Source organism: Saccopteryx bilineata, chromosome 4, assembly GCF_036850765.1.
Source record: "Saccopteryx bilineata isolate mSacBil1 chromosome 4, mSacBil1_pri_phased_curated, whole genome shotgun sequence".
Taxonomy (NCBI): domain Eukaryota; kingdom Metazoa; phylum Chordata; class Mammalia; order Chiroptera; family Emballonuridae; genus Saccopteryx; species Saccopteryx bilineata.
In genome coordinates, this window is record NC_089493.1 from 198,927,658 (window position 1) to 198,937,815 (window position 10,158).

Genomic DNA, 10,158 nt, shown 5'->3' on the forward strand with positions numbered 1-10,158 from the left:
TAGTGGCGCCTGGAGGTTTCTAGCGGCCCACACGGCGCGGCCGGGCTGCCCAGTCCCCGAGGCGGGGAAGTCCAGGGGAAAGAGCCGCGTCCGAGAGGCTGCGTGCAGGCGGGAGTCGCAGTGCCGCCGCCCCCACGTGGGAGAATCAGCGGTCATCGGGCGTCCTTTCAACAGAAGCGCGCACAGCGCGACAAGGAGACCCGGTCGCGCCACAGGCGACGCCTCGGGACTGAGCGCGCCGTCGTCGGCCCACGTGCGAGCCCACGTGCAACATGGCCGAGGGCTACGGGGCTCGGGGACACGCGACACGGGCTTTGTCGGCATGTCGCAAACGCTCTGCAAGTCCGAAAGCATTCCGTGTTCTCTCTGAAAGACGGGCTTTCTTTCCCAGTGCGTGGCCGGCCGCGCTGAGCCGGCGGCGCGGGGACAGCGCCCGCGAGGCCGCCCCGCCACACAGCCGCTTTCTCCCTGACTCAGCTTTCCCGCGCTTCGCGAGGGCTCCCTGCGCCTGCGCAGAGCTGCCTCACTGTGACTGCGCTCCGAGAAGCTGCTGGATTGTTGGAGAAGGGAGGCGGAGAGACGGGGAGTGGGCGGGCCGACGACGGGGAGTGGGCGGGCCGACGCGGCCGTCGCCGCGGCGAGGGGGACAGGATTGGCTGGTTTATCGATGACGTCTTGGGGCGCGCCGGGAACGCCGGGGCCGCGGCAGGTCGGGATTGGCCCGCTCGGAGATGTCGTCATCGAGGCACGCGGGAACACGGGCGTAGAGGCGGCTTTTTGCCGCGTCCGCTGCGGATAAATGGACGGGACCTCGGGGCGGCGCGATGTTACCTTCTCCCGCGGGCGCAGACGGACCTCGATCGCTGCTGGGGTCCGGTTTTCGTCGTCCTTTCGGCCTTGTCCACCGCGGCTGACTGCGGAGAGGGCGACCCAGCTTGCCGTCAGCGCCACTTTCGGCTCGCGTGCTGGGCTGCCCGGGCCTCGGACGACAACCAGGTGCGGGGCAGGGCCGGGGGGTGAGGGCGGCGAGGAGCGGGGTCGAGGAAGGAGCAGGTGGCGCCGGGCTCACACGCGGTCGTCAGGGTAGGCAGCCACACGCCAGCCCCACCGTGCCGGGGAGGAAGGACAGCGTCCTTGCAGAGTGGAGGCTCGGGGGCTTAGGGGCGGCGTGCCGAGGGTGCTCGCAGAGGCCCTTTCGAGGGAGTGACGCTGCACCGAGACGAGGGGACCAGAACAAGCTGGCTGGGCCAGAGCGTTCCAGGCTTACAGCACAGGAGACGCTCTCGTGAGTGGACGGAGCGGATGGGAGGGTCCGGAAAGTCCTCGGGACCTGAATTCCTTTTTCTTTTTCTTTGGTCTTTTTTCGGAAGCCAGAAACGGGGAGGCAGGCAGACAGACTCCCGCATGCGCCCGACCGGGATCCACCCCGCACACCCACCAGGGGTGACGCTCTGCCCACCAGGGGGCGATGCTCTGCCCATCTGGGGCGTCGCTCTGTTGCATCCAGAGCCACTCTAGTGCCTGAGGCAGAGGCCAAGGAGCCATCCCCAGCGCCCAGGCTGTCTTTGCTCCAATGGAGCCTCGGCTGCGGGAGGGGAAGAGAGAGACAGAGAGGAAGGAGGGGGGGAGGGGTGGAGAAGCAGATGGGCTCTTCTCCTGTGTGCCCTGGCCGGGAATCGAACCCGGGACTTCTGCACGCCAGGCCGACGCTCTACCACTGAGCCAACCGGCCAGGGCTCGGGACTTGAATTCTTGTAGGGACAAGTATTTTCAGAGGTTGGGGGGGGAGTGCGGGATCACGGAGGGGACCTGGTGAGCCCGCCGTGGACCTCGGTTTTCTCAGTAGCCTCACCAGGAATGTGTTCCATGGCGAGTTAACAGCTTGCCTTCAACCCCAGAATGTCATTGTAACTCAGTGTTCCAGAGCGGGGAGGGACAGAATTGAATCTCTTCGGGGTGGTGTAGTCAGCTAGTGCGTGGAAACAAGAGTTATGTTTATGTCAACAAGTGTATCCAGTAGAAGAAATTGTGAGTTAAAAGTTCACCGAGGCTGCAGCTTTTACTGGCATCTGTGTGAATTGAGTATGGGAGGTCCATGTGAATTTGAGTCAGACTTTGGTTTCATCAGAACCAGAAATTTGAGGAGAGCTTTATAAACTAGGAATTGAAAGGAATGAAAAGCAATGCATCTCCATGAGGTTGGTTCCAAATGAACTGGTACTTGTGTCCTTTTCTCTTTGCTAAAAGACAAGAGTTTGTGAGGCTTGAGTTCCCCACAGGGCCCACGGTGGGGAAGACTGGGACATCTAATGCTCCCTATAGAGCGTGCATGTTTGCTTTCTTTAACTGTAAGTTACAGACCCTGGGGACCAAAATCAGGCCGCCCTTGGCATTCCTCCTGAGTGTCCTGATTCTTGTAGGTGATCCTGCACCCTGCCACCTGTGTTTTGGACGCTTTCTCATAATGGAGTTTCCTGATTTGGGGAAGCATTGTTCAGAAAAAACTTGCAAGCAGCTAGGTAAGCACTTGATAGGAATATTAATAGAAAGTGGGTATTTTGTTGGCTATTTTGTGGGGCAGACTGGCTGTTGTATTAGTTGCCAGAACCAGGTGGATAAAAGTACGCTGCTATCTCCTTTGAAAAGATAGCTTTATCCATTCTTCAGTGTTGCTGGCATTGTGAAATTCACGACCCCTGATTTTTTTCTCATGTATGATGCCTCAAGGATGTATTTGATAGTCATAAAGGAATCAGTGAAGGTAAATACCTGTTTAAACATGATGTATAATTCTTTTGTTCTAGTCTTATAAACACTTTTTTTTTCTTTTTTAGATTTTCTTCCATTAAAATGTGATGTGTGTGAACAGGACTTCTGTAAAGATCATTTTACCTATGCCGCACATAAATGTCCCTTTGCGTTCAAGAAGGTAATTAACCAGACTTCATTCAGAAGATTCTAATTCTCACCCTCCAAAGCTATGCCGACCAAAATAGACACTAGCCCGGTGATGCTTATCACTCAGTTCACATTGAACAAAACTTCACATCAGTTTCTCAGTCACGCTGGCCACATTTCAGGGGTTCAGTAACCGCAGGCAGCAGTGACACTATATCGTATAGGACATGCAGATAGGGAGCGTTTCCACCATTGCAGGAGTTCTGGCCGCACAGCCCTTGATAGGTAAAGCAGATGGTACCTTCAGGGACTCACGGAGTCAAACTGTGGTTGTGTCCAAACAGTCAAAGCTTACTTTGCATGTTACTTAGTTTTTTGAGTCGAGGCAGAACAAAGCTGTGTCTTCGTGGGGTGCAAGAAATGGTTTCATATTTGACATGAAATCTAGTCGGGAAGGTGTTAAAATGGTTACCTATTTGGGTAACTGCACTCTGGTGACATAGTTAAATCATTTGAATAGTACATAATGGAAACTGAAAGATGACTTTTAAGAAAACCAGTTTTTGTAAGTTGTGATGGACTTTGCAGGTGGCTCCAGCCTGTGCCCACTGTTTCTTCAGGGTGGTGCTGAGATTGATTCGGTTAGCTCTCTGTCAGCATGGCTGTTAGCAGTGTGAAGGACTGGGCATCATCACAGGCTTTGACCAGTGCTGGCCGGGGTCTGACCCTCCAGCGTGTTCCAGGTCATGGGTGTGGGGGAGTGTGACTCACACATGACTCATGCTCACCAGGCACTGATGACTAGGCCAGCTAACTGGTTTATTTGTTGGCCTCCCATGACCCAAGATAGGTACAGTTCGTCTAGAGCTCAGTTAGTAATAGCTTATCTCTTAGTTTGGCAGACTTTCTCACTGAAGGAGCACTCCTGGGTGACTTGCCACCGCCCCAGACAATAGGCCCCCATGATTCTGTGATTCCCTGTCACCTGTCTGGATGTCCATTGTCACCTCAGTGTTCTCACTGAGCTAAGTTTCCTCAGCTCCTTCCCTGGCTCAGACATTGTCTTGACCGTGCTGGGCATCAGCTGCTGGGTGCTGCGTTGTCCCCTCCAGAGTCCCCCACCTCCAGTCTTGGGCTTGGATGATGATAGGTGATGATAGTGCGCCTGCGAGCTCAGCCCAGCTGTGCGCTCCCTTGTCCACTGATGAGTGAGTTTCCCTGAGTGTGGAAGTAACAGAAGGATCAGAGTGGCCGTTGGCAGTTGAAGAGGCTAGAGGGCCTATGAGTAGTGTTTTCTTCTGTCATCTCCACTCCAGAGGGGTGTGGGTAGGTTCACCTCTCACCTAGACGGGGCTGGACAAATAGCCCTCTGTCCTGAGACCATTGGATTGACTACTGCAGCTTCCTGCCTTGACTACTCTTACTGACTGACTTAGGGTCATTTCTGCAGGTGGTAAATAGTTCGTTATGTTTAAATTCCATTAGATTCCACTTAAGGCAACTTTATTAAGTTCTAGGGTGCCTTACTGTTAACCCATGAAACTAATAGCACCTTTTCACGAGGAGTCAGATGACAGTGTTGATACTCTGCTTATATGAGCCATTGTACGTTTTCTTGTGTGAGTGTCTGAATCTGGACTGTCCCCTACATTTGTTATTTCCAGGATGTTCAGGTTCCAGTATGCCCGCTTTGTAACACCCCAATCCCAGTGAAAAGGGGAGAGATACCAGATGTGGTGGTCAGTGAGCACATTGACAGAGACTGTAAATACTCTCCTGGGAAGAAAGAGAAGGTAAGGACAAGTTCTATGTCAGCTCTGAATGTTGGTTCTCCTTAGGAAAGGGGCAGTTGTCTAACTGAAAATTAGTTCTAACGGAGTTTGTGTACAAACTAAAGCCTGACCAGGTGGTGGTGCAGTGGATAGAGCGTCGGACTGGGATGCGGAAGACCCAGGTTCAAGACCCTGAGGTCGCCAGCTTGAGTGTGGGCTCATCTGGTTTGAGCAAAAGCTCACCAGCTTGGACCCAAGGTCGCTGGCTCGAGCAAGGGGTTACTCAGTCTGCTAAAGGCCTGCTAAAGGCACATATGAGAGAGCAATCAATGAACAACTAAGGTATCACAAAGAAAAACTGATGATTGATGGTTCTCATCTCTCTCCGTTCTGCCTGTCTGTCCCTGTCTATCCCTCTCTCTGACTCTCTTCTCTGTCTCTGTAAAAAACAAAAACAAAAAAAACTAAAGCCCTCATGATGTATTAGTGTTGTCAGTGCATGGATTTTTACAGTCACATAAACGTATTCTCTCAGTATTTGGGTCGGTGTTAGGATTTGCCTTCTTTGCAGGAATTTCACACTTTTTCTCCCACAATGTAGAGTTGATGTGGCTTTTGAGGACCGTTCTGTCGATACACACTTCTCCCCTCAGCCCCTCCTAGGCCAGTGTAGGGGGAAACGAAACTGAGACGGTCAGTGTCTTGCTTGGCAGCTTGGTGTTTTGTCAGAGGGGTGCACCTGTGCCTGCAGAGTGGGGCAGTCCTTTGACCCACAGCCAGGGTAGTTCATTGGGCATCTGCTCTGATGTCGAGGTTGGCTTGTCCACCCTTTCGTTTGGGCGTTACTGATGACCACAGTGTGAGCTGAGAATTTTGGTGGAGGCACTTCCCCCACTTTATTCCTGGGAGAGAGGAAAGAAGATAAAATGAGCTGGGTTTCCAGGCTCTTGATTCTCTGCTTCTGCTTGATTGGCTGTCTGGGAGGACACCCCTGTTCTGAATTCCTTAATATGTTACATTAAATACATAACAGTTGCAAACAGTAAATAGATGTAAAGTTGGTTAAGTTTTGCTGTCTGTTTTCAACCCCAAACAGGAGAAAAGCATCTATAGGCCTCAGCACCTCGCAAAGCCTTTGGGGGTCGCTTTCTCCAGCCCCTCCTTCGCCCCCATTTCTCCACCCTGCCCTTGCTGTCCACACGCCTGCTCTGCCCGCCCTGCCTCTTCCAAGACTGCAGCCACGCCCCACCTGCCATGCCTGCCTCTGAACTGACACGGTCCCCTCATTCTGCCCTCCTTGCCCACCGCCTCACGTGGGTGTGCCCCCTGTGTTCACCTGGCGCACTGTGCTCCTGCTGCCCGCAGCGGACGTCGTCTCCCGGTACCCAGTGTCCCTGTGCTGTTTGTTTGCACGTGCCCAGGTCACTTGAGGCAGCCCCACCTGCCTGTCCTTGCTGGAGGGCTGTCTCCAGGCTGCTGGACACCGTCCCCTTCACTGACATGGTTAACTTAACAGACTCGGAAATGCCTGAGAATTTGTACTGCTCCCCCTAAAGAACCCCCCAATAACTAATGAGTGTAGGGGCTATGGAGAGATACTCCAGCTCCCCTGTCCTAGTGACGACACCTCACTGTCTCTAGAGCCCCTGTAGCCGGGGCCCTGGGCGTAAGCATGATGTCACATGCTTGGCCTCCTTTCCTCCCCTGTCCCTTGTTCCCGTTCCCACTCCCCTGGGTGGTTTTATTTTCCTGAAAACACCTCTGACCACTCTGCATGAGTCCCTAGCTACCAACAGCTGCTCTTGTATTTATGAGTCGTTAAAACTTGTCTCCTTAGTCTTGTTTTACAGTAAAATGAGTGAAACCTTGACCTCTTCATTCCATGTCGCTAAGAACTGATTCTAGCTCAGTGTTAAGGGTCTTACCGGGGGGCTTGTTAAATAATTGCCCGTGGAAGCCGTTTGAAATGCTAAAGTAACTTTGGCTTCCTCAGATTTTCACGTACCGGTGCTCGAAAGAGGGCTGCAAGAAGAGAGAGATGCTGCCGGTGGCTTGTGACCAGTGCCATGACAACTTCTGCATTCGGCACAGACACCCTCTGGACCACCGCTGCATGCGCGGGACCAGCCCTGCCGGAGTGGCCGGGTGAGAGGAGCCCTCCACCACGCACGCTGGCCTGGCGCCTCCCCTGGCTCCGCCCGGTGTAGGGCGAAGGCAGCCCAAGCGTTGCTCTCTGTCAGTGGTGACTCAGGTGTCTGTAGGCCTTTGCATGACTATCATCTCCATTAAAGTTGGACTGTGAATTAAAGTCGGATTCCAGCTGTGTTGTTTGCTGGGGCGCCCTAACACAGTAACACAACCACTGCCCGGTGGCTTGCACAGTAGGAGCTCCTGGTCTCGGGTCTGGTGGCTGAAGTTGAGAGGACGGTGTCTCAGGCCGGGTTCCCTGGTGGTCCTGCAGGGACCAGTCTGTCCCTAGCCTGTCCCCTCGCGCTGTTGGGGGTGCTGTCAGTCGTTGGGGTTCCTTGTAGACGAGTCACCCGACCTCGGTCTTCATGTTCACATAACGTTCCCCTGTGTCCACAGGTCCCCTTTTTACTGAATTAGAGACCTCCCTACTCCCGTGTGAACTCAACTGATTCCATCTACACTGATTCTGCTTCCAACTGAGGTCCTGATCTCAGGCTCTGGGAGTTAGCACTTCAACCATTTTGGGGACACAATTGAACCCATTCACTAGTGTCGTTAACCAGAAATAACTTTCTCAAGTCAGTGGAAACATTTGCCTAAACTTGCTGTCCAATAAAAATAGAAGCGAGTTTCTCTTTAGTTATATTTGTTTCTCTGGTCGATATGGAGCCAGGCTCAGGGTTAATGGCTGCCCTGCTGCCTCAGGCTCTCGGGGGACGCTGTGAAGGAGTTGGCTGACTGGATCTAACCTTTCTGTGCAGGTCTTCAGCTGCGAGAGCCTCTGAATCCAAACCATCCAGCGCTTTGGACACAATGTCTTCCTGGCTGGCGCGGCGACTCAGGTATAGTCCAGATGGCAGGAAGGGGTCTCCTTGCTCTGCTCAGGGGGGTGGCAGTCCCTTGTCCCAGCAGTGAATGTTAAAGGGCCGTTGTGCAGTGAAGAGCTGACCGTGGAAGTCACATGCTCCCTTGGTACATGGCTCAGGCACAGGGAGCACGCAGGACTTGAACTCTCAAACCCCAGATCCAAGTGCAGCTTACTCCAGCTCAGGCGCCATCAAGCCATGACATTGTAGTGCCGTGTGGGGTCCACTTTTATGTGGTCCACCACTTGTAGTTAATCGGGACAATTCTAAGAAGTGAGGTCTCCTTTTCTTATCTTTCAGGTCGAGAGTCAAGAGATGAGAGGCCTGTGTCTGTTCAAGCTGCGCGACAGCTTCCTTTGTGTGTCCTGTTACCCTGTGGGCAACTCGGATGCTCCAGCACTTCCGTACTTCCCACAGCAGAGGTCTGAAACTTCGGAACCTTCCAGTGAAATATCTCTGCAAAATACACAAGCAGAAGGGCGTGAATGCCACCCCAATACGTTCAACTGAAAAATAAAATACAAAAAGAAGGGCATTACTATTCTAAGGTGGGTTGAGCTGCTCTCACATCCTTCCCTCCCTGCAAATAAGGTTCAGTGGCTTGAAGAGCACGGGCTGAGTGGGGCGGGCGCTCCACCCTGGGCTCCGTCCGCCGGGCCCCCGTCTGCCGCAGCCTCACCACTTCAACTACAGACCACGGGTAGTTGTCCGGAGGCTTCCGTCCTGCTGTCGCCATCGGCTCGGGCAAGGGGAAGGGACTCCCACCCACCTTGTTGAGGGTCCTTGTCCAGAGGCACTTGCCCTCTGCTCCCGTTCTCCTGAGAGAACAGTCCTCGGACTGCATGGACCCCAAGCGTTCGACTTAAACCGGCAGCCACAGTACATGGCGAGAGAGCCCTTGTTTTCTGGGACCTCGGGAGATGGGAAGCAAGGGGGAATAAATGACTTACGTCCGAGTCGGCTCCGATGTTAACCCGCTGGTCCCCCCGCTGTGCACTCTAGCTCCTCTTGTTCCTGGATTCACAGGTCCAAACAGTTTCTCTCTCCTGGTTTCATAGCCTCAAAATTGAAGGAGGTCGGGGCTTGTATTCAGTTTCCATTCTACAAATAGGTGGTCAAAACTGCGCTTTTATTTGGTGAGGTTTGTTCTGGACCAGTGTTCTCCAGCTCTGGAACGCATCGGAACTGCCTGGAGGCCCTGTTGGAACAGTGCGGCCCGCCCCTAGAGTGTGGTTCCGGGTCACGGGGTACCCTGAGAGCCTGCCCTTCCAGCAGGTCTTGGGGCCTCCCCAGGACCAGCCACTTCTGCACTGGTTCTGCTGTGTGGTCAGGGCCAAGTGTGGCACAGCCCGCGGAAGGTGCTGCCCGCCGTAGCACTGAGCTCGGAGCTTGTTTTATTCAAGGTTAAGGCCATTCACTTGATTTTGCTCCAAGGAAGCTTTTTAGGTGTGTTAGGAACTTGGGTGTGCGATCTAAATACAGATTAGTGTCCAAACTGAGATGTAGCCAACTTGAGTAACACATGACTTTGAAGGCAATACCAAAAATCTTAAAAGGTAAAATGTCTGACCTGTGGTGGCGCAGTGGAAAACGCGTCGACCTGGAAATGCTGAGGTCGCCGGTTCGAAACCCTGGGCTTGCCTGGTCAAGGCACATATGGGAGTTGATGCTTCCAGCTCCTCCCCCCTTCTCTCTCTCTGTCTCTCTCTCTCCTCTCTAAAAATGAATTAAAAAAAAAAAAAAAGAAAAGAAAAGGTAAAATGCCTCCCCGTGTAAGTTATATGTTGAAATAATATTTTGGATATGATGAGTTAAATAAAATATTAACTTTTTTTTAACTGGTTTTCATTGTTTTTTTAACTGGCTACTAACTAGAAATTTTAAATATAGGTGCCTTGCATTCTATTTCTGTTAGTGCTGTTGTTTTTTTCTTTTTAACTTTAGAGAGAAACTGATTTGTTGTTCCACTTATTTGTACATCCATTGGTAGACTCGTAAGTGCCCTAACTGTGGATTGAACCTACAACCTTAACGTGTTGGGACGACTAACCAACTGAGCTACCTGGCCAGAGTCATGGTGCTGTTCTTGATCCTCAAAACTGAAGGATTAGGCCCTGGCCGGTTGGCTCAGCGGTAGAGCGTCGGCCTGGCGTGCGGGGGACCCGGGTTCGATTCCCGGCCAGGGCACACAGGAGAAGCGCCCATCTGCTTCTCCACACACACCCCCCCCCTCCTTCCTCTCTGTCTCTCTCTTCCCCTCCTGCAGCCAAGGCTCCATTGGAGCAAAGATGGCCTGGGCGCTGGGGATGGCTCCTTGGCCTCTGCCCCAGGCGCTAGAGTGGCTCTGGTCGCGGCAGAGCAACGCCCCCTGGTGGGCGTGCTGGGTGGATCCCGGTCAGGCGCAGGTGGGAGTCTGTCTGACTGTCTCTCCC

General features: G+C 53.2%; 1 protein-coding gene across 2 annotated transcripts; it reads left to right on the top strand.

Moving 5' to 3' along the window:
- The first annotated feature begins 733 nt into the window (after positions 1–733).
- ZFAND2A (zinc finger AN1-type containing 2A) lies at positions 734–9,568 on the top strand. Of its 2 annotated transcripts, XR_010731101.1 has the most exons (8): positions 734–996; positions 2,421–2,519; positions 2,835–2,929; positions 4,563–4,691; positions 6,664–6,815; positions 7,622–7,702; positions 8,027–9,282; positions 9,482–9,568. XR_010731101.1 is itself a non-coding variant. In XM_066273543.1 (7 exons), the coding sequence occupies exons 2-7, from the start codon at positions 2,465–2,467 to the stop codon at positions 8,043–8,045; spliced, it is 531 nt and encodes a 176-aa protein (XP_066129640.1). In that variant the 5' UTR covers positions 734–996; positions 2,421–2,464; the 3' UTR covers positions 8,046–9,568. The 2 variants fall into 2 exon arrangements, 1 of the variants encoding a protein (XP_066129640.1); XM_066273543.1 differs by having other exon boundaries at positions 8,027–9,568.
- The last annotated feature ends 590 nt before the right edge of the window (positions 9,569–10,158 follow it).

What these genes read in the sequence shown, in the direction of transcription:
- ZFAND2A (XM_066273543.1), top strand. Translation starts at nt 2,465, where the DNA reads ATGGAGTTTCCTGATTTGGGGAAGCATTGTTCAGAAAAAACTTGCAAG. An exon ending in AAAAACTTGCAAGCAGCTAG is followed by an intron (nt 2,520 to 2,834) that starts GTAAGCACTTGA and finishes TTTCTTTTTTAG; the next exon opens with ATTTTCTTCCATTAAAATGT. An exon ending in GTCCCTTTGCGTTCAAGAAG is followed by an intron (nt 2,930 to 4,562) that starts GTAATTAACCAG and finishes TGTTATTTCCAG; the next exon opens with GATGTTCAGGTTCCAGTATG.